A 25,416-nucleotide genomic window follows, 5' to 3' on the forward strand; every position below is an offset into this window, starting at 1 on the left:
TTTTCTTGTGGAAAAGGAAGGTACATTTCTAGAATGCTTTATTGTAATTGGTCAATCATAGTAATCTGTAGTCAAATATTTGTGTTTAATGAGCACTCTACTGTATATTTGTCCTTAGCAACCAGTCTTCTACACTGTGCTGGTTTCATGTCTCTCGTAGTTTCTCATAGTTTTACATAATAAAATAATGGTGCCCTAGAACCCCTTTTCAAAAGATGTAATATAAGTCGAAGGTGTCCCCTGAACGTGTCTGTGAAGTTTCAGCTCAAAATACCCCATAGATTTTTTTTTATTAATTTTTTTTAGCTGCCTATTTTGAGCCATTATTACATATGCACCGATTAAGTGTGCGGTCCCTTTAAATCTCCCGCTCCCCCGCCCCCGCGAGCTCTCAACTGCCTTAAACAGCAAACACAAAGTTCACACAGCTAATATAACCCTCAAAATTGATCTTTACAAAGTGTTCATCATGCATACATCGATTCCTGTGAGTATAGTGTTTATTTGGATGTTTGCATTTGATTCTGAATGAGTTTGAGGCTGTGCTCCGTGGCTAACGGGCTAATGCTACACTGTTGGAGTGATTTATAAAGAATGAAGTTGTGTTTATGAATTATACAGACTGCAAGTGTTTAAAAATGAAAATAGCGACGGCTCTCTTGTCTCCGTGAATATAGTTATAAACGATGGTAACTTTAACCACATTTAACAGTACATTAGCAACATGCTAACGAAACATTTAGAAAGACAATTTACAAATATCACTAAAAATATCATGTTATCATGAGGTGCGTCCCAATTCGCGTACTTATGCACTATTCTATGACGTTTTTAAGTATAAATAGTCCGAGTAGTGCGTTCACACAGAAAATTCCAAAAAGAAAAAGTGCACTTTAAATACCCGGATGATGCACTAAATTAACGGAAAAAATGAAGTGTGGAATGTTGGACACTTTGTGCACTCAACTGTCGCAGCTTTAATTACGTAGTGGAGGGGAAGGGAGGATCGGACAAAATAACCTTATACAATTCACGCACTACATGGATAAGTGCATAGTGCACAAGTACATAGTGTATAAATGCATAGTGTATAGTGCGTCATTTGGGACGCAACTATGGATCATGTCAGTTATTATTGCTCCATCTGCCATTTTTCGCTATTGTCCTTGCTTGCTTACCTAGTCTGATGATTCTGCTGTGCACATCCAGACGTCCTGCCCTTGTCTAATGGCTTGAACATGAGCTGGCATATGCAAATACTGGGGGCGTACATATTAATGATCCCGACTGTTACGTAACAGTCGGTGTTATGTTGAGATTCGCCTATTTTCCAGAGGTCTTTTAAACAAATGAGATTTATATAAGAAGGAGGAAACAATGGTGTTTGAGACTCACTGTATGTCATTTCCATGTACTGAACTCTTGTTATTTAACTATGCCAAGATAAATTCAATTTTTCATTCGATGGCACCTTTAAAGTCACAATATGTAAATTTTTGCAGCTTGAGGCCACTTATTTAAAACAAAGGTGTGGCTTGATGACGTCTTGATTTTGTGGAATCATGGGATGTGTTGTTGACTTCATGTCTACAGCCAGTGGAAAAGAATCAGGATGGGACTCTGGCAGAAATCATGTTCATGGATGAGATTATTAACATTACTGTTGTATGAAGCAGAGCAGGAGCAATGGGAGATGAGCGCGACACACATCTCGAGAGCAGTGGAACTTTTATTATGCTGCAGTCGCTGCTTCTGCTTTATTGGGCAAAGCGTATTTGGGGCAAAGCAGCACTGTTTTATCATATTAGATACATTTGTGTGTTGAAAGTTGTTATAGTGCTACGTTCGCTCAGCGGCTACTATGATACACTTGTTGCACACTGCAGTAAGCTAGATCGATATTAGACATGGTAAAACATGGTAATTGCTGTAAATCAAGAAAACGAGATTTAAACAATAAGACTTGCTGTGTTGAGCTATATAACATGATTATTTATTTGTTGATGAATGTATCCATCCAAACAGTTGCTCACCTGTCTAATAAAACACATAATATATTAAAGCGTCTTTGGCGTTTCCATGGTTTCTACAAAATAAAACTGGAAACCGAGGGTAACATGGGTATGATTTAATTGATAGGCGATGCACGGACACGATCCGTGTTCTGGTTAAAAATTGCTTATTTCTCTGGATTTAAACATTCTTAGAAACATTTGGAATAATATAAGTACACAAGTCAACAAAATATATAACATTGTTGTAACAGGTTTTGGATATTTTAATCCAAAAATCTTACATATTGTGCCTTTAAATATTTCATGTCAATTTGTTCATTTTTTGTGTGTTCAGGAAGATATAGCCACACAAACATATACACATAAATATATTTTTCAACCATTATTTCAATCTTCAGTGTCACATGATCCTCCAGAAATCATTCTGATATGCTGATTTGCTGCTTAAGAAACATTTCTGATTAGACTTCATTTGAAAACTTTCAGTTGAAAGTTTTATATGGAAACTGTGATACAATTTTTCAAGATTCTTTGATGAATAGAACGTTCAAAAGAACAGCATTTATTTGAAATAAAAATCTTTTATATAATACATTTCTTTACTGGCACTTTTGATCAATTTAATGCATCTATGCTGAATAAAAGTATTTTAAAAAAAATCTTACTGACCCCAAACATTATATGCCATCCATCCCTATTGGTAGACGAACTTGACTACACGCACCAACTTGGACACTACCAACTCATAGTCACTTTGTTATTGCACGCATCTCAGCACACCATGAAACCGCTGCTAATTGCTTTCATATTACTAAGCATCCAGGCGAACTTGGGGTCCGTCCAAGACCACCTTCAAGATGAGGAACAGTGTGAGTTGTGCATGCAACTTCCACTTTGAGGAGAGAAAATGGAGAGAAAGAGAAACTACAAGCATATTCGTGGTTAGAGCTTTTTTTTTTAGGGAAATAAAATAATAGACTCAGACACAAAGTGTTGACAGCAGTAAAAATTGAGAGGGTATTTTATTGCCTTCTGAGGATGGATTAATGTCATAATCTTGGTGAAAGATTCAGTGACCTGCTTCAAGTGTAATATACACTACTGGAGCATAGTGTTTTCATTTCTCCACAAACCTGAGGGAGCTGCTGTCTAGATATTTTCAGTCAATAGGAGGAAGAGAAAAAAAGATTTCTAACTTCCTTGCTTCTTATATGCTCTTACTCTTACATATGTTTGCCCCAAAAATAGTAGCAATCCAAAAGCTTCTACAGCAAAACGATTCATTGCAACACTTGAAGTGCCATGATTCAATTCAGTCTGTGACCTGAACATAAGGTTGGCAGCAAACCTTCATAATCCATTACCATAAAAAAATGAGATGATGGTTGTTCCAGGGTATAAAAAGGTATTTCTATGGAATACAAAAGAAGAAATCTTAAACAGTGTGCATGCTGATCTTTTCCTTACAATGACAGTTCATAGTGACAAGACACAATATGTCACAATATCTAAACGTGACGAAGTTTCTCATTTAGGTGAAATGTCTTACGATATCAGCATGTTGCAGTTGAGTTAGTAGCAAAACCTCTTACAGTGCTTGCGTTACATTGTTGTGTCTTTTACTGCAAATGATAATTCAGCAGCTCCATTCATAGTAAATGCTCCACACAAACTCAGTCTCTGAATGTGCTGTTTGTTTGTTGTTCCAATAATGTGCATATAAAGTGTGACGTGCTTTGTGTTTCATAGTGAAGTGTTGCACTGTTATAACATTCATCTGGGAACGCAATATGCGCCATTTCACCAGATTTGTAACATAATCGTTTTTAAACCTACGCTAACAAAGGAAAACACATTAATATGTTTCTAAATATACAAATTGTTGTTTGTCGTGATTTCAAAATCAAATTTTAAACCCTTGCTTTGAGTTTGCATGTTTTAATGTCCACATGTTCTTGTTCAAAAACATTACAGTGGCTGTGACATTTCTATCATAAAGAAGTGGCCAAATCTTAAAGATTCAAAATTAAACAAGTATTTGATCATGCTGTAAAGTGTAACAACAACAACCACCAGGCCGTTTGCACCCTCTGCAGGCATTTGTTATAATACATAACATATGTTGATTATGTTTATATTATATATATTACATTATATATTTTAACAGTGCTGTTCAATAAAATCATGATTACTTGCTTTTGATACTTTATTTGAACCAATTATTATTGTCTCATTGTTATTATATAAGTATATAAAAAAGTCATTTTAAAGGTCCCGTTCTTCGTGATCCCATGTTTCAAACTTTAGTTAGTGTGTAATGTTGTTGTTAGAGTATAAATAAAATCTGTAAAATTTTAAAGCTCAAAGTTCAATGCCAAGCGAGATATTTTTATTTAACAGAAGTCGCCTACATCGAACGGCCAGTTTGGACTACATCCCTCTACTTCCTTCTTTAATGACGTCACTAAAACAGTTTTTTGACTAACCTCCGCCCACAGGAATACACAAGAGTTGCGTTTGTAGAGTGTGTTTGTCGCCATGTCGTCGAAACGCTGTTATTTTCATCCCGCAGTCCAATCACCGGGTCTGATTCCGGCTCAAATTGATAGGGTAAAATTAAAGACATGTTTACAATAACACTGAGCGCGTGCATCTCCACGTTATGGTAAGAGGCGTGACCTTTCCGGGCAAGGAGCGCTAAGCTGCTGTCGAATCACAACACAGGAACCGCTGGCACAATCAGAACTCGTTACGTATTTCTGAAGGAGGGACTTCATAGAACAAGGAAGTCATCAGCCCGTTTTTATGACAGTGGAAACAGCGGTATACAGATAAGTAAATTATGTGAAAAATACTGTGTTTTTTTACACGTGAAACATGAACACATGTTATATTGCACACTATAAACACAATCAAAGCTTCAAAAAAATCACGAAAAACGGGACCTTTAAGGGCTGTTCAGTTGGGTCCACAAAAAAAAAAAAATATCCGATTACTCGATTAACAGTCAAAATAATCGACCATTTACTCATATATTTCGTCATTGAAGACTTCTTAAAAATAGTGTTAAAATATTGTCTTGTGAACCCAATATTGTGTATCAGCACGTCTCGTGAGCTAAGTGTATCATCACGCTACTACAGACAAAGCAAAAAGTGCCATAAATGTGGTCTATATGACTTGTGTGCTATATTCAAAGTCTTCTTAAATACATAAAAAGCTACAAAATCTCAAATGAAGCCTATTTCACTACAATACATAATTGCAGTTGAAGAAACTGTAAATAAAGATCTACAATTAATAGCAGGGGAAAAAATGTTCCCGACTGGCATTTTGAAGGCAAATAATAACAACAGACTTGTCTTACGAGCTTCAGTGTTTGGACATGCTATAAAACAGTAATGAATCAAACTAAATGTGCCTCTCATTTGAAATCGGCAGTCCAGTGGTGCATGTCAGAAATAATAACTCAAAATGTCGGTAATAGGCCCATTCACCCCATAAAGTGGAGCCAAATTTCATGCCAGGCCACAGATCCCGCTAAAGTTTTACACATTTAATTACACAACAGAGCAGCATGCATGTAAATAAATAAATAGCTATCTGCAATTTCAATAAATAGCTTAAGGTCCATTTAATATGGAATATTTGTGCAAAATACCCGGGAGTGGTGTGATCATTGGTGGAAAGATCTGACACCTCACAATAATCCACATAGACAGGTTGATTTTGACAAATACTGACAGTAGAACTTTATGTGCTAACTTTTCATTACAGTTAATTTTGTGTTCATACACACTCGAAAAACTGATTCTAGCTGCTTGCTCAGTCTATTTAAATAAAATAAGATGAACCAACACAAATCTTTAGTTTTTTACTTAATTGGCATTTGCACTCAATTGTATTATGTTAAATGAAATTAAATTGTTAGGTTAACCTAAACCATTTGTGTTGGGACTACACAAATCATTTATGTTGCATTGATTGAAACTGGGCAGTGGATTTCTAGTTCCCAGCATGCTTTGCGTAGGAATAGATCAGGACAGTAAATGTTTAAATTAAGTGCTGTTTAATGTGTTTTTTAGGAAAGGGAAATACCTTTTAAAGTTTGATGTTCAGTTATATTTGACATTTAAAAGAGTTTATGTTATCTCGATTTTTTTGAGGTTACCATTATGCTGAAGTGTAGACCTTGTGGTTAGGCTATGGGTGGCTACGTAAAATAAATCTATGTTGTTCTCAACAAGCTTTAACTGTGCTAAAGCCAGTGATGAGAAGTTATTTATCTGATCATTACTTGCATGCTACAAATGTTTTGCAGAAAACTTAAGCATCTTTGCACAAGGGCACCAGTCTGAATTGCAATAGCACTGGTTAGATCAACAAGAGTGAATTATGTTCAGGAAACATTCACAGAATACGTCAAATGAAACTGGTGTGATCTCATTCAATTAGGATGAATTTTACTCATCAGTACAATTAACCTAGCTTAAGTTCAAATAAATCAGTTAAAATGTGTGGAAATAGGTGTCATAATTGAATTAAGTTAGACTAACAAGTTATTTTTTTGAGTGCAGTATCATAAAAATAAAAGTAGGAAGGATATGGAAGGAGAAGCACTGAGAATAGTAAACATGTTTGATTAAATCAGATAACATGAACTGACTTGTACGGGTGTGAAATCAGTGGAATAATGAAAGCCTACTCTTTACTAGCTTCTGCTTTACTCACCGCTGCCCCCTTTACTTGACCTCATTCCTCTGTTTGGTTGAATAACTCATCTGCCAGTTTCCTAGTCCAGTAAATCTCTTTTGTTGTGAAGTCAAGTGGACTGTATATCTAAAGCAATGAGGGTATTAAGTCCTCACATTTACTCCTGCTTCCTCTCTCTGCATGTCTTTGACCCTGCCACTTTGCCTTCTTCACTTGCTGAAGTAAGTAGTTAGAGACTGATACGTTATTCAGGCCAATTAATCAGACAATATTTTGACCATTTTGAGATAAACAGCGAACACTGTGGATTTTTTTTTTTTTTTATTTTAGTAATGGATAATGCAATTTTTTTTTCTAACATTAGTAAGTGACATTTAACAGGTAAATACATAGTAAATATAATATGTAAATATAATATGTAAAATACATTTTTATTTTAATTTTGTTTTTACTAGATTTGCTGGATTGCCAATTTGCTATCAAGTTCTATTATACATTATTATACATGGTACTATTAGTAATATAATAGTATACATGGTATACTATTATACATGGTCATTAGCCACTCTGCACTCTAGATATTGTCATCGTCCATAAAAAAAAAATAAATAAATAAAGGAATTCATATATTTAAAAAAAAAAAAAAAAAAATCCATCAATTCTCTAAACTGCTTGTACGATGAAAGGTTGCAGGGATGTTGGAGCCCAATAAAATTAATAACTAACAAATTACTATGAATAATATAATATATAAGCAATATCGCACTCGTAGCTGTGCGATATGGCTCTATATCAGCACGGCTGTGATTCGGCTGTAGGTAATCGTGCTGATATACAGCCATATTGCATGGCTATGAGTGTGATATTGTTTTTATACAACAGTTCGATGGCACAAGTGTGTAAATAAAGAAGAAACATAAAAAAAAAAACTCTTGTGAGGAACTACTTCCTTCTGCAATGGATTTAAATCTCATGTTGACAGTTTAACAGTTGAGCCCAAGCCTTCATTACTAATTCTAAAACATCACTAACTTGCAACGAAGGAAGGCTGAGTCACTTCATTGAAGCTCATTGTAATATGTAGAGTATTATGAGAGAGAGATCGACTAAGCGAGCACATTACCTCCATCTAGCTGATATTCAACAGGTCAATCTTATATTCATAATCACAAAATCAGTTTGAATGTCCACTAAGGAAATCTTTGTAATAGTCCTTTTAACATTTACGAGGATTTCCCATGACAGCGCTAGTCAATGCTTTTATCAGTTGCGTCTGGTAAGATCCTTTTTTCCTTGTTTCTGTCCATTTCAATATAAAAGTCTTTGCGACTGACTCACTCCCTCATAAAGACAGTTTTTGCCGCCATCTGATGGCGTATTAATGTAACTTTAAATGAAGTCGAAATCACTAACGGACTCTTTCTCAATACCAAAAAATACAGCATGTTATTTATATAAAATATTTTTTATTGAACAATAATATTTAAATGAACAACACTAGACATTACAAGTAAAATAGGAAATAAACACAAGCAAACAGTTCAGTCAAACATACAAAAGCAGCGCTCTAGTTAGTACAGGACTTAACTTCAATGTAAATAAAGCTATGAAAAGGACTGGCTGAGGTGAAGCTGTTCTCTATGGGTACATGAGCACTGAATGGTCAATGATGGCTGAAAGCCTCTAAACAAATTTTCAAATAAGCGCTATATGTTTACATATAAATCGCATATCTGAGGTCTAAATAACTACATTCTCACTTAAAAACTGCTAAAACTACATTCCGGTACAAAATAACAGTAGTATCTATAAAAATATGGTGGGTTTGCTCGTCCGCCATGACACTCGCTGTGAGAATGCTGAAAGCGGAGTGATTCAAACGGTGAAACGGTTCCTGTGGTGATACTAGTAAAATACTGCATGGCTGGAAAGACCTCTCAGCCAATCAGATTAGAGAACCAGAACGAACTGTTGTATATAATATAATATAATATAATATAATATAATATAATATAATAAATATCCCTCACCATTTTCATTTGCATAAAGTTGCATATAGCTCCTAGCCTGAATGATGTCTCAGAGAAACATGACATCAGGGCTCTGCCCCTAAATATAGAAAAAAGGCTTTAAAGTAGTGCTGTAGTTGAATAACATCCAAAAGGAAATGAAATAACTGTTAACCTGGAAATCTGAAAGAGCTAGTTCAAACAGGTAAACTCAATTTTCCCCTCAATGCTATTTAAGATTTTGATCCACCGATTCCACTGGGACCGGAGAAGACATTCCTGCTGAATAAAATTTCCATCCAAGTAAGCCTTGATGAGATTCCTCTCTGCCACAGGCAAACAAACAGTGGAGCCACATGAGCGGTGCTGTATTTCATAAACATGAAAAATATATGTAAGCTATAGTGCCCTGTAGTTTGTGGGAGACTGGTCAGTGCTTGTCATTGTTGAGGAAATGACATAGGAAACAATAATAGTCAGAGGTGATGGATAATCCCTTCAGCCTTTTTTAGTGTAGTATTAAGATTTGTGTGTGTTGCTGAAGATACCAGTAGACTGGTTAAGGGTGATACACAGATCTATGGGGTCAATCTTTAAGAGCAGTTAAGACAGCACAGGCAGACATACAGTAGTGTTTCCTCTATGTGCACATAGCTGGGCAGAGGTCTCATAGGCTTCTGTGGCCTGTTTGGCTTCCAATCACAAAGCATTAGGGAAATGAAGCTTTTTATTTCAGGATTCCATGGTCGGTGTGGTCGAGTAAGTCATTTCTGCTTTGCCACAGAGTAAGAGAGCTAAATGACTCTTAGCTGCATGCATAAATGAGTAAGAAGGAAAGAGACAACAACTGAACCGAAGGAAAAAGAGATGTGGAGTGAATGAAGGAATTCACAAAGCCAACATAGGGCTAACAGTCTCCCTTAAAGAAAATGCATTTTTTTCTGTTTTCAATTGATTTATATGACTTTTTATTCAATATTTTGGCACTACATAGTATGCATTCATGTAAACATGAAGGCAACTAGTTTTGGCGTAATGCATTACAAGTAATGCAGATTACATAATCAGATTACTAAGTATCTAGTAAATTAACACATTACTTTTAAATTTACAACAAAATATCCAAGTCAGTTTTTCAAATAAGTAACGCAAGTTACTTTGTTTTCCCATTTACTGATTGACACCTCTCCTCTCCCCATGTTGAGAGAAATCGGGAGTAAGTGCGAAGGCGTTGTGTGTAAACAACATGATGATTTTTGTTGTTCTAGACTAAATGTGAGCATGCATTTACTCATCTCAGTGCACAAAAACAGATTCAGTATTCATGAAAATGAATAAAAACAGTGAATAGCAAACTTAGAATATTACGCAAACCTGCAATAATTAAATATGTTAAATAACACAAATATACTTTATGTATTTAATCAAAATCTAGGCCTATGTATTTAATTACTTCAGTTAAACATCACATTTGTGTTTCTTTCTTTCTTTTTTATTTTCGTGTTGAACTTTCTTCTCCTGCAAAAAATAGACTTTTCTATGCTGCCAAAAATACAACTTTTTTATTATTATTTGCAATACTGTATATATTATGCAAAACTGTGTATTGTGTATTAACGCAATGTGTATAACCTTAACACTGTGTGTGTATATATATACAGTACAGTCCAAAAGTTTGGAACCACTAAGATTTTTAATGTTTTTAAAAGAAGTTTCGTCTACTCACCAAGGCTACATTTATTTAATTATAAATACAGTAAAAAACAGTAATATTGTGAAATATTATTACAATTTAAAATAACTGTGTACTATTTAAATATATTTGACAAAGTAATTTATTCCTGTGATGCAAAGCTGAATTTTCAGCATCGTTACTCCAGTCTTCAGTGTCACATGATCCTTCAGAAATCATTCTAATATGCTGATTTGCTGCTCAATAAACATTTATGATTATTTTCAATGTTGAAAACAGTTGTGTACTTTTTTTTCAGGATTCCTTGATGAATAGAAAGTTCAAAAGAACAGCATTTATCTAAAATACAAAGCTTCTGTAGCATTATATACTACCGTTCAAAAGTTTGGGGTCAGTAAGAATTTTTATTTTTATTTTTTTGAAAAGAAATTAAAGAAATGAATACTTTTATTCAGCAAGGATGCATTAAATCAATCAAAAGTGGCAGTAAAGACATTTATAATGTTACAAAACATTAGATTTCAGATAAACACTGTTCTTTTGAACTTTCTATTCATCAAATAATCCTGAAAAAAAATATTGTACACAAATATTTTGTACAATTGTACACATTAAATGTTTCTTGAGCAGCAGATCAGCATATTAGAATGATTTCTGAAGGATCATGTGACACTGAAGACTGGAGTAATGATGCTGAAAATTCAGCTTTGCCATCACAGGAATAAATTACTTTGTGAAATATATTCAAATAGAAAACAGTTATTTTAAATTGTAATAATATTTCACAATATTACTGTTTTTTACTGTATTTTTAATTAAATAAATGTAGCCTTGGTGAGCAGACGAAACTTCTTTTAAAAACATTAAAAATCTTAGTGGTTCCAAACTTTTGGACTGTACTGTATGTATATATATATATATGCAAATACATTACGTTATAGAAATAAATAACATTGAAGTACATACTTACTCCAAATAAATAACATAAATAACATTGAAGTACATACTTACTCCAAATAAATAACATAAATAACATTGAAGTACATACTTACTCCAAATAAATAACATAAATAACATTGAAGTACATACTTACTCTAAATAACTTCACCAACTGATGATTCACCATTTATTTAAAAAAAATTAAATAAAATGTAATTTAAAAATTCAGGCGTTTCATAACCTCTCAAGTATTTTTTTTTCTTCCATATTAATCTGCTTTTAGTAAATATACAGTGTACATCATGGAGATAACAATCCTTCATTTCAACATCTCAGATTTTCTCTGCTTGTCTCTAACAAAGCCTACCAACATTTAATGGTCTTTTGGCTTATGTCCTGAAGCAACAGAGCAAACAGTGACTTGTGTTTAATTGTGACCCACTGGCAGTGACAACATGCATACAAAAAACAGCCTAAACAAACAAACAGTTGTTTAAAATCTCTTTGTTTGACTGCAAGGTCTGTAAAAGGCAAGAGGCCTTACTATGTGTATCCATACACGACTCAATTTAAAATGCTCAAGAGTTGCTGACAGCAGATAATATTATTTTAACACAATTTTTAATAAATAGGAGGTTTATGAAAAGAGTGGGACTTACAAAACAAGAGAATGAGGATCTTTCCAATTCTTTTTATTTAGCAAGTGGAGCATTACTGCGGCTGAAGTCTGCTTGTAAAAATCTAAATCACTTCAACAGGGCTAATCATCACAGTCTTGAGCTTTTCTTACCTACAGGATCTACCTTTCTAGCTACTTACAATAATTACTGAATAAGAATGTTTAAATAACTTAATTAAATTCAAAATTAATATTTGGCCTATGAACTGAATGCAGCAATGGAGAAATGTTATGTTAACATTGTGCAGTGTCTAGAACCCATAAAATTTAATTTCCTGATATCTGGATTGCACAGTTTTAACACTCCCAGTGAGTGCATACAAACATAAACACACATTCGCATTTGCACATGAACTTAAACGTAGTTAGCCTGACTCTTCTCCCACTTGGGCCACAAACAGTGCAAGGAGCATTCAATCATTTCAGCAAAGTCAGAAAACCACAGTCTGTTCAGGTCGGACAAAACACTTGTGTAAAATAATTTCTCCATATACAGATTAAATATTTCCGGGTTCTACAGATCATAATGATCGCCTCTGCTCTAAGAAGACCCGATGGCCACGCAGCTGGTGTTCTCTTTGAAAAGATCACTGATTTAAAGGAACCCAGTCAGATTTAAATTGAAATGTTTAATCAAAATTGAAATAAAATAAAATAAAAAACTGAACAAAACTGCAATGAAATATTTCATACTGTGATGTGAGGGTGAGGCAAAAGTAGGGCATTTTGAATGCCAAAAAGTGTCAAATTTTAATTCGTTTACGCCTTTCTCGTTCCATTTAGAACAGCATGGGTGAACATCAGAACTCTTGCCAGGTCTGAGCTGTCTATCACGCTATGTGAAAACTGCCATTTGGATCTCAGCGTTCAAGTCAAAGCAGTGCTAGGTACAGTGCAGCTAAGGACAAGCAAAAAAAAATAAAAATAAATAAATAATAATAAATCCAACAAAAGCTTGATTAGACTGGAACCCCATAGTGAAGCCAATGCCAAAAAATCTTTTACAAATGGCTTGAGTATGTGGGCGCATGAGTATAGCAGCATTTTCAACACCTAAAAGATGCTTTTCAAAACAAGCCAAGCTTAGTAACACCCACTTCCATCACTCAGTGTACTACTGCAATTTCAGAGCCAGATTTTGACTACCAGGCCACATTATTTAGGTGAAAAAAAAATGTTCCAAGACTGACAGCGAGACCGACATTATGAATGTACAAAGCTCTCCTCAGAGATAGAAACCTGACGCTGTCAAGACCAGCACTGTGTGAAGGAAAAGAGAGAAATCTCCCAGATGACTGATACTTTGCACATATATTTTCATTTTTAAAGCAAATATCAATCTTCGACTGAACAGGCAGTAAAGGTTAGGTATTTATGAGCTCACTGGGAGCATGGCAGGTACAAAGGCCCAACTGTGGGCGGCCAGAAATTTGCCAGTCTTTATGCATTGAGGGTTAGTTGAGTCCTTAATACAACGTAAACAGGCTTTAGAGCTTTACTTTCCGACACATTTACAGCTAAAATTAAAAAGCCATGTTTCATCATGCCCTCTAAAAAGTGAAATGTAGCATATCCTGGCACATTACATTGGGCAGGCAAGGGAAAGTAATTATTTGATAAGTGTTGGCAGACGTCTGATCTCTTAGATAATCGTGGCAGCTCATTTCCTATTATATTCATTGCAGACCTTTTGGCCTGTGATTTATATTACCATTAGCATTTTTCAGGCCATGGACCAGAAAGATGAAGAGAAAGGAGGGTAAGGCTTATCAAAATGCAATATGCTGCCACAAGCTATATAAAGATAAATATTCCTACACTGTAAAAAATTATTTTCATGATTTATCACAATTTTTTTTCTTTTGTCAAATCAACTTAGATAATTAATGTGGTTCAGATAACATAATATTTTGATTTTTTGTTGATTAAACCAATCGCCTTAATTGTATTAACTCAAATTTTTAATTTCAATGAACTCAAAATTAAGGCAACCAGGTAACTTACTTTTTTAAAGGGTTAGTTCACCCAAAAATTAAAATTCTGTCATTAATTACTCACCCTCATGTCGTTCCACACCCGTAAGACCTTCGTTCATCTTCGGAACACAAATTAAGATATTTTTGATGAAACCCGATGGCTCAGTGAGGCCTCTATTGCCAGCAAGATAATTGATGCCCAGAAAGCTACTAAAGACATATTTAAAATAGTGTTGTCAAAAGTACCGACTTCGGTACCTATCGGTACTGAAATGTTAAAAATGTGACGCTTTGAGCGCTGTTGAGCGGATTCGTAAACATCTCTGATTGGCCATTGTGTTGACGCGCTCATCGGATATGCCTGTGATTGGCTTCAATGATCAACGTGTGGGAGCATTTGAAAGCACACGGAAGTGTTTGAATTTGAAAGCGCTTTGAAAGTGGGAGCGCGAGCGATTGAAAGCAGGTGTCTCATTGCGTTGATCATTGAAGCCTATCACAGACATATCCGATGAGCCGTGAAAACAACGGCCAATCAGAGATGTTTACGAATCCACTCAACAGCGCTCAAAGCGTCACATTTTTTAAATTTCAGTACCAACTAGGTACCGAAGTCGGTACTTTTGACAACACTAATTTAAAACAGTTCATGTGACAAAAGTGGTTCAACCTTAATATTATAAAGTGACGAGAATACTTTTTGTGTGCCAAAAAAAAACTAAATAATGACTTTTCAACAATACCTGATGATTTCAAAACACTGCTTCGAAGCTTTACGAATCTTTTGTTTCGAATCAGTGGTTTGGAGCGCCAAAGTCATGTGATTTCAGTAAACAAGGCTTTGTTACGTTAAGCGTTTCGAAATTTCAATAGTTCACGTGACTTTGGCAGTTTGATACGTGATCCGAGCCACTGATTTGAAACAAAAGATTTGTAAAGCTCAGAGGCTTCATGAAGCAGTGTTTTGAAATCGGCAATCACTAGATATTGCTGAAAAGTCGTTATTTTGTTGTTTTTTTAGTGCACAAAAAGTGACTTTATAATATTAAGGTTGAACCACTGTAGTCACATGAACTGTTTTAAATGTGTTTTTAGTAGCTTTCTGGGCATCTGAAAATGTTAATTATCTGGCTATAGAGGCCTCACTGAGCCGTCGGATTTCATCAACAATATCTTAATTTGTGTTCCGAAGATGAACAAAGGTCTTACGGGTGTTGAATGACATGAGGGTGAGTAATAAATGACATAATTTTCATTTTTGGGTGAACTAACCCTTTAAGTTACACCAACAAACTTTTTTTACAATGTACATACTGACAAAAATAAATATGATATTGTTGCCATTTTTTATGATGAAAAATTATAAAATAAAATTTTTTAGATGTTTAAAACATGCCATGTAAACACCATGAAAATGATAAATAAATGAACAAGCCATTATTTTTCCAACATTATAGATAAATATAATTGAAAATGTTTAATTTAAAAAAAAAAAGGTTTCCATTACCATACAGTAAAGTATAGCAACCTGCCACTTAGTTTATAATGATATTCTACATTACTCTGATGCCACTTCATATTTTTATCAAGATAGCTATGAAAAAATGAAATTTAAATGAATAAAATATTTTTTAGAAGTTAAAAGCAGGTCATGTAACGAAGGATATTTTTTACAACATTAAAGATTAAAAAACAATGCAACGTTTCACAAAGCAGGCTGCAAAAACACTTCTATTGCCAGTTTATAATGATGTTCAACATTACTCTGATGTCAATGAAGCTGAATAATGAAATTGAACAGCTATAAACTCTGCCAGCTGCTCTACCACAAACCCAAACAGAGCGACACGGACTAAGAGCTTGTATCACACCATCACAAAAGACAAGTGAAAATACACAGATCATTGTCCGAGCTCACATCCAAGACCTAAACATCCAGCTCTGACAGAAGACTTGCACAAAGCATAGGGTAACAGAGAGCAATTAATCAGTGTTAAAACTGCTGGTAGGCCATATAATTCTCCCCACGTTCTGTTTATTATACAAGAGGCCAAGTTTTTTAATCCAGCCAACATTCAGAATTTAGTAATAAAAGATGAAATGCACAGTAACTTCTTGTGTTTGACACCTCAGATATAAAGATTTATAACTCTGCAGAAAGAGCAGAGAGAAGTTTACAACCTGTGATATAATATACACAAGCAACACAGAGATTTATAAAGTCCTTCCAACAAAAAACGGATGGTTCACGAGGGTTGCGTCAGTTTTACAAAGTTAGAACATGTGGTTGAACGGGCATTCCTTCAACATCTACGAAGGGTTTTTTAAAGACGGGAGCCTTGATGCTTGAGTAACTGTACTGTACACTTGAAGACCAGATTAAACCAATGAGTTTCACTACGACAAGTCAAATCTTCCCTCGTAGGCTTTTCTTGAAGGTAAAATGGCTTTCGTGTCAACATTCAGTCTGTTCCACCCCAGTGATTTATAATCGACCAACTATTATTAAAACCAAAGACTGGATCACGGAAGCCGTCTGTTTCCATTTTGCCCACCGCTCTAAAAAAATATGACATAGTTGGATATATGTAGCATAGTGTCTATAAAACTCCATCTGAAAAAGTTTACATTTTGTGATAAAATATTCATGGATACTATCTAGAACAGATGGGAAAACACTAGTGAATTTATATAGACAAAGTGAAGCAAGCCACGTATTGACAAAAATCTCATCCATCAGCTAAAAATTCAAGCTAAATGTATGCCAAAACATAAAATGGAACCCATCCTAAAGTACAGACATCATGGCACACAACGAACAAAGCAGGAATCTGGAAAAAAAAAAAAAATCTGTCCAAGCCACAACACTCACTGCTTTAAGTTATAAATAAGGAGCAACTGTTAAGATTCCCTACTGACAACTCAATACAGAAAGCTTTGCACGTCACCGACTAAAGACACGCTATAACATTAACGTAAGTAACCAATATTATTTGATTCACTAGCAGGATGTTGTTTTATTAGTAAAATTTGTCATACATGCTGATAAATTCACTCTAGTATAACTTAACCTAACAATTCAATTGAAATTACCTTAGTTGTACAGTAATTCGTGCTTTAAATCATCATCATCTGATTAGTGCTTCGAATAAGCTACAGATTTAACGTAAATTTGAAACAGTTCGTAAATAGTAGACACATTGTAATTAATTTTTTTCTTTCTTTTTTTCCCTTCCTTGGATTAATCCTGGACAGTATATCTATAAAATATGGTCACTGTATTATCTATGTAATAATAGTAAATAAATAGTACCGATAAACGAATGCATATCACTAAGCCTCAAAATACTATTTAATATACTGCTTTCGCACATCTAACACTCATTAATATTAAAAACAATGTCGTTTGTATTATAATATGACCTTAAACAAATTCAGGTCAGTTTATTTTACAGTATCCATGTTGCCGTATTTATGGGTATGCTTACATTTATGAACTACATATACTCTGTAATTATTTTGTGTAGCTTTTACATACTGTAATTGTTTTGACTACTGTAGTAATCAGTCAAGCATCCAATATATGTAACATAGACACAAAACGCTAAAAAATAAGGAGTTACGCAAAAATGTACAACTACATCCAAGACAGTCTTTTGTATTTTTACTCAAAAGTATCAACAATAATGAAAAGTCCATAGAAGTTAATGTAACTTTTTTTAAGTCCTTTGCTCAGTATAATTGGATGCTATCTTATGTCCAAGTGCTATTCTAAGGCAAATGAAGCAGCTCAGGCTGTACAAAGAGACTCCAGCTGAGAGCTTAAGACACTTGTCACTCTCTCAATCAGTGCACATGAAGAGCTCTATTGTCATTCCAATGGCATAAAAACTGTTTAGATAGCCCTTTGGCAACATAAGTCAATAGGTAAACAAAAACACCCTGAAGACTACTGAATGAAATGACACCTCTTAACTAGTTGGCCTACATGAAGTTTGTCTAAAATGACATATGAATAACATTTAAATATCAATAAAAATGTAATTTTACATAACAGAGCACAATTTGCTGTACATATGCAAGTACAAACAAACATGTAGGCCTACTTGTAAACAATTTACTTTAACATGGGCATCGTACTGTAATTTGAGACACTGTTTCCTGAAGTGATTTCTAATAATAACAGAAATATTTTCGACTGCTCAGTGTTATTTACTGTGAACTCTACAGATGTGTCTATGTAATTAACTAAAATATTTTTTAAGTCGATTATGAACACAGTAATGTAGCTAAATGTATGAGTTTGATAGCCTACCGCAGTTGACTACGAGCAACACGATGATCAGTGTGAAGTTGCGCTGGCATCCGTGCGGCTCTTTCGCTGTTCCTCTGCTCATTTCTTCTGCCTCTGAGCGCTCTTACATCCACCGCAAGTTCTTCTCACAGGTCAGTGTTGTGTCTGGAGAAGACAGAGCTCTTCTGGACTTTACTGAGCCTCAGATGTCCGCAGAGGTGTAATGTTGTAGGCGGATGGTCCTCTGCTCTGCTCTCTCCTTCTCTCGCTCCTGTTTGGAGTTTGAAATTTCTTCAGCCCTCTCAAGAAGTTTCCACTTTCCAGTCAGTCTGAGGACATGTGCTGCTCAACACAACAGTGTGTTTGGCGCCACCTGTTGTTTAAGTACAGGACTGTTAGAAAAAAAAAGTAGGTATAAATTTAACTCATTTCGTGGACACTGTTGTTGGAAATGAAGTTTCCTAACATTAAATTTAACAGTGAACTCTATTTTGCTGTGGAAATCTTACAAAATTGATTTTAAAAATTTATCATTCAGTTAGCCTAACTAGTAAGCTAGCAACAGCACGTTAGCATGGTGTAACTTTTTTCAAATTAATTTGTGAAAAACAGCGCCAACAATATCTTATTTAAGAAAACTATTTCAATATTTGCAACTAATATAATGCATATTCAGTAAACACCATTAGTCTCATTCTTGGTCTCTGTGGTAACCCCCAAAACTGAAGTATAAAATAAACTCGCAATCATTCATGACAGTGGACAATAACATCTACTCTTTTCATCTTCAGAAAGCACATAAAATAACTTAACTTACTCATTCTAGTGCCTTGAAAAGCATGATGTTTTATTTCTGCAGTCCAAAATAAACAAATTAAGTTCCATTTTACAATTTTAAGTGGTTTGAGCACAATTAAATTATGTTGTGACAAAATGTTTAAGAATTGTGTTGCATTTGCTCATGTGTGCAACAGACAATAATCCCTTATAATAATTAATAAAAATAAATAAATAAAGCCACAGATACAATTCAAAGGCCAACAAAGGAACTGCACTCCAGGCCATACATTTTTATAATGAAGTATATTTTATAATGCTGTATAAATAAAAAGATGTAAATTAGTAATGAAATTAATTCCTAATACAAATAAAAGTTAAGCATATTCATATTTTATATTTATACTTTTTAATATAACATTTTAATAATTTAATATTAATATTATCTAGGTCTAATATTATTAGTTACAATATTATAATAAATATTAATATTATCTAGGTCTACTCAGGAAATTAAGGAATTTTAATATTGATAGGAGGACTATGGTTTATTGATCAATAACTGAAATTTTTTTACATATAATATTGTTTAGTGGTACAGCAATTTAACAATGAAATAGAAAAATAAATTGACACAAGTAATTAAGAAGCTGGCCAAAAACAGAATACATTGCAGGATTTGTTTTCACATTTCATGGAAAAAAGGGCAACTGCAGTATATTCAGACCAGACTCATCCCCTCCATTCCTGCTTTGATGCCCTCCCTTCGGGCCGCAGACTGCGTATACACTTAACTAAAAGGAACATATAATAAAGATAATTTGTTCCATTGGCAGTGACTGTTTTAAACCATATTATTAACTAAGATATTATATATGTTTTACATGTTGTTCATATCATAAAAAGTTGAATTCATAGTATATGACTGACTCAAATTTTATTTTCAACAAAGGTAATTTTTAACGGTCAAATAAGGTATGCACAGCAAAATCCCCAGAGTTAAATCAACTCTGCGCAGAGTGCATATGGCCCCTCTCTATATAGCATTAAAGTAACACTACTGAAGCAGAGTTAAAGTTAATGAGATAATTAAGCGATTAATTAAGTGATGATTGAGCATTAGTGATGAACACCTGCTGGTAACAAGCAGAATCACTGAAGAAAAGTGAAACACAAAAACTACAACTGACTTTAACTCTGTTTCAGTGTTACTCTAACACTATTTAGAGAGGGACCATATGTACTCTAAGCCGAGTTGATTTAACTCTGGGGATTTTGCTTTGTGGTACATGATTGCTCATATCAGTTTACAGTAGGCTTATCTTTTTACTTTTTAAGGTCCATAACTGTCAGTTGATCACCTTTGATTGAAAGTCCTGTCTTTCCAATATTCAGACTCAACGTGCTGCTGTTTCAGGTCTGTGGAGACTAGACAGCGAATGGTAGCAATTTTACAAGCCAAGGGTCTTGCATCCTGACCCGTTTCTGTTCATTTATGTTATATCAGTGGATGACAAGAAGAGAAAGACTTTCTCCTTTTGAAGTGATGGGCTGGGTTGACTCTCCAGACCCAGAGTTCATCCCTCATTTCCTCCAGTGACGTCAGCTCTCTGACACACACAAATGGCAGGCTGCGATCAAAGCCCAGTTAGAAACTGCACTCCTGCAGACTCTAATATGAGCTCACATGCTGGGAGGAGATCTTGATTGGTGGGGATGGAGGAGGGAGGGGTGTCCTGCTGCTTTCATGAGAGGTTTTTGGCGGAATGAATTATGAAGGAATGGAAACTAATGTTAAGAATTGAACACATTACTATGAGCATGTGATTGCATAAGCTGTGAAGATTCATAAAGCAACATAAAAATTTTGCTTTTTTTGTTGTTGTTCTCTACAGTCAAGCGGCTCAGCTCTGAGCTCAGTTTTCAAAGAAAAGAAAATCGGTACCTTTTCTTCTGTGTGATTGCATCTAATATTAAACATTTGGAAACCATTATCTGCTGAGCAGCAAAGCAGCTGAAATATTTTTGACATGGGGCTGTTTTTCTTTCCGATGTCTATCTGTTTTATTTTCCCAAAGTAAAATAAGATTATTAAAATTGCAACCATGCACATCGAAACTCATCTAATTGTAATGAGCAGGGGGATTGAGGGTTATGCGGCCCACTTTGAAGGTCCATCCCCTTGGCCGTTCTCCACACACACAGCGGATCTCTTTAGAATGGACCTTCTGTTCTGAACCTTAAATGGAGTAATCTCTGGAGTTACTAGGGTTTGTAGCTAATGGGAATAAAACCACTTGAATTACAAATGAGCACTACTGAGCTTCCTACTGAACTACCCCCTCAAAAAACTGAATTAAAGTTACTTGTGGTCTTCCCTTTGTAATATTCTTTTTTCCTAGGATTACCTGGGTCAAATTCATGATGCTCATATTTTTGTTATATCTATTAATTAATTAATTAATTAATTAAAAAAAACATTTAAAAAATGCAATTCATGCATCCAATGGCTTTAACACAGCTCTTCTGTAATGAGTATGTTTTTAATTTCTGAATTAAAATTAATTTTGATATTATCTGAGGGGATAAACCCCAAAAAATCAGGGTGATACAACTGTCCTGATATCATAATGTGGAAAAATCATCATAAAAAGAATGAAATTCTTGAAAAGAATTAGTACACTTAAAATAAATCGACATTGATGGTTCCATGAAGAACCTTTAACATCCATGGAACCTTTCCATTGCACAAAAGACTGGGAAAGGGTTCTTTATGTTTATATTATTAAATGTCCTACACTAAAAATATGGTTCTTTGGGGAACCAAAAATTGTTCTTTTATTGCATTGCTGTGAAAAAAACCTTTTATGGATATGGGTATAGATAGTTTGGTATAATCTTTTGTTATTCATTAAAAAACAAAAAATCCAAAACTGCTTCAGTGCTTTTTAATATCTCAAACTCTGTCAAATTAAAGTCATGTGGTGCAGAAACATGCAGGAGAAAAAAAGGAAATGATATCATATAGAGAAGAGCAGTCCCTCATGACTGTCAGTGTCTATAAGTCTCTTGTGTACACGATCCACTGGTATAATTTTTTCAAAACTATATTGTCTTTTTTTTTATTGAGGACATTAATCCACCTACAAAATTAATATCTGTAGACTTAAAAAACAGACTTTCAAAGAGATTATGCATTTATTGTCATGCATTTATTCCACCCAAATAAGGGCATTGTTGGTGACTTCATTTCTGGTAACAGATGTTTGTCTGGTGAGACATTTTTGAGTGGAGTTCAAGATGTGCTGTGATAGTGACCTCATTCTCATGAAGGTCTGTAAATAATGTCTATTAGATCATTTACATTTAGATCAAAATAAGCCCTCGAATGACAGAATCAATGTGCATACCAACATCCAATGACATCAACTAGATTTGTGTTACTAGCACGCTAAGGCACAAAGACCAGCAAGGCAAGGAGATATTCACAAAACTCATTTAGTATGACAGCAATAGAGCACACAGAGAGGATCATTTGAAGTCTTTGGGTGGGTGGTCGCTCATTAAGGTTTTAAGGTCTTTGATAGCAGTTATTTTGTACAAAGGGGTCATGTTTGATCAAATGGAAGTAGGGTCAGCAAGAATTAGACAGCAAGTGACATATATGTTATTCAAACATATGCGTGTGTGTGTGTTTCGGGAAAGGGTAGGGTGAGGTGGTTCAACAAGGAAACTGAAAAATGCGAAGAGAGTGCCAGCATGACCCTGTTGCTGTATTTATTTTGCCTGGCTTTAGGAGTGATTACTTAGACTCGATCATGCTGATCTTTGCCCACATGACCTGCTGACAATGATTGCATCTCAACACATTCCATAAGGCTTTATCCTGGGCCCAAAAAAATATACAATATGGAGCAATACACTGTTGTTGTTAGGTCAAGAGGTCATCTCTCGCTCTCTGTCTTCTGTGTTATTAGATTTACATGGTAATTGATATCATAGCATAGCAGCAGCACACACTGGATGACAGAGAGGAAAAGAATGCAGAAAAGACAGACACGCCAAACTGAGATAAAATGTGTGAACTAATATTTTGGAATATTTAAGTTTCCTTAGGTTAATCTGTCATGCATTGTCCAGTAAATAACTGGAATGAAAACTTGATGTAGGTTTATTTTCATTGAGCAAACTGTGCATGGGGAACTGTGTGAACTTTTGAAAACAAACAGATTCTTTCTCTGCAGGTTTCCAGTTGCTATTTCACTGACCCCCATGTTGAAAAACAAGCAACGGAAATATGCTACTTCAGACTTGATGCAAGCAAAACTGTTACATGAGGTTATATGCTACAAATTAATATACAATTGCAAATAAACAAACAAAAATGCAGTTAAAAAAAATCCTTCTGAACATGTTCACTGATGTGCAAAATTTAGAGTTTAGTAAGATTTTTGTTTAAATGTTGATTTGAAGTGTCAGTTTTTGCATTGATTTTACTAGTCAAACCTGAACACAGAAGAGGACATTTTGTTACACATAACATCAAAATGTAATAAAAAAAGTAACAAAAATGAACAGGTATGCTTTTTCACAGCTTAATAAATCTGGGTATGACCTGATTTCAACCTCTTATTTGAATATTTTGGCTCAGTTTTAATATATTGTTACAGCCACACCATGCAGTTCATTTGTGTGTATAATAGTGTATTGTGTGTGTCTGTTTTGTACTCTTGTGTAACCTCTTTCTTGCTGTTCATTTTTTCCTGCTTTGTGGCTGAATTATTGATTATATTTCACACATTTGCAAAAACTTACTGTTATAGTTGCGCTAGTTCATATATGTGTGTGTCTTTGACCCTTTAACATGTCCGAATCATGTCCATGATTTTTTTGTGTTCACAAAAAATAGCTAATGCGACAAAAGTCAGCAAGTGTCCGATGAAAAGTCATCCCATTCCAATGAAGCAAAAAAAAGTAAAATATTTTATTTGACAAAAAAAAAATTGATAAATTTGATAAATTGATAATAAGAAATCATGATTTCTGAAGGATCCTGTGACACTGAAGATAGAAGTAATGATGCTGAATTACATTTCAGAATTACATTTTAAAATATATTAAACAAGAAAACAGTTATATTAAATTGTAATAATATTATATAATAGCATACGAGACTTCTTTTTAAAACAACAACAAAAAAAGTCTTACCAACACCAAACCTTTGAATGGTAGTTTATTAGTTCCACATCTCTAAAAATGTGAAGTACAATTACTTAAGTAAGCTTTAAAGTATCTTAAATATTATATCATTTACCATAGAAAAGATAAAAGCAAAACAGATGTTAATAGGAGTAAAATAACTTTTAACATTTCCGGAATACTTTAATAATTCACTACATGGAGTTTAAAAGGTGTGTGCACTGGTTGCAATTTTTATTTGACAAGATCTCTTTAGTAATCATTTTAAAATGTATGGTTAAATTATTTTTGTGAGTGATCTTCTCTAGGGCTTTAGATCTAGATTAAATAAAGATGCTGTAGGTAGAAATATAAAGAGATTAAAAGAGAACTTCAAAATATAATAACCTGACAGCTAAATACACACTGTTACAGCCATTACCTCATGTAATGACATCCAATGAAAATAAAACCTGCAAACCATTACTTTCCGAGCAGGACGTTCTTTGTATCTCGCTATGTCAACATCGGGGGGCTTCTACAATGTGGAAACCTGTTCTGAATAAAACGTCCCACCCATTTATTCATCCAGAGGACAAGTGGGAAACTATTTGAGAGCAGGTGTTTGATGGGCGTCCTGACAGCTACTAATAAATGGGTTGTAATAAAGTTGAGGTAATTTCTGACAAAGACTGAAGAAATGTTTTGATCATAGGTGTGTGTGTATGCAGGTTTGAGGTTTCAAATTGGCTGCAATTTTTTTTTTTTTTTTTTTTTTTAAATATATTTCTCAAAATAAAGAGGTTTCTGTTCTCAGGTATGTGCACCTGATTTTCCATGTCCCATATTACCTAAATTGAAGGAAATTTCAAACCAAATAGACTGACTGGGAGTTATGATGACAACATATCAGTTCATGAAGGCATATACAGTGGTCCAAACATTTGAGACCACTAATGAAATTGCTTGTTTTTTCCCCTCCTTTTTTTTTTTTTATACATTTATATTTGTTCTTCATTTTTTTCCCTTTTACTTTACTACTTAAAGGTGCCATCGAATTGAAAATTGAATTTACCTCGGCATAGTTGAATAACAAGTTGTTGAAATGACATACAGTGAGTCTCAAACTCCACTGTTTTCTCC

General features: G+C 34.4%; 1 protein-coding gene across 1 annotated transcript in view; it reads right to left on the reverse strand.

The window, feature by feature from the left end:
* Positions 1 to 18,683, reverse strand: part of ror1 (receptor tyrosine kinase-like orphan receptor 1) — a 143,305-nt gene extending 124,622 nt beyond the window's left edge. The window contains exon 1 of the mRNA XM_048199911.1: positions 18,340 to 18,683. Coding sequence (XP_048055868.1) covers positions 18,340 to 18,421 — 82 coding nt within the window. The 5' untranslated portion in view covers positions 18,422 to 18,683. The remainder of the gene's footprint in view (positions 1 to 18,339) is intronic.
* Between the last annotated feature and the right edge of the window lie 6,733 nt (positions 18,684 to 25,416).

Source organism: Megalobrama amblycephala, linkage group LG8 (genome assembly GCF_018812025.1).
Source record: "Megalobrama amblycephala isolate DHTTF-2021 linkage group LG8, ASM1881202v1, whole genome shotgun sequence".
NCBI lineage: Eukaryota > Metazoa > Chordata > Actinopteri > Cypriniformes > Xenocyprididae > Megalobrama > Megalobrama amblycephala.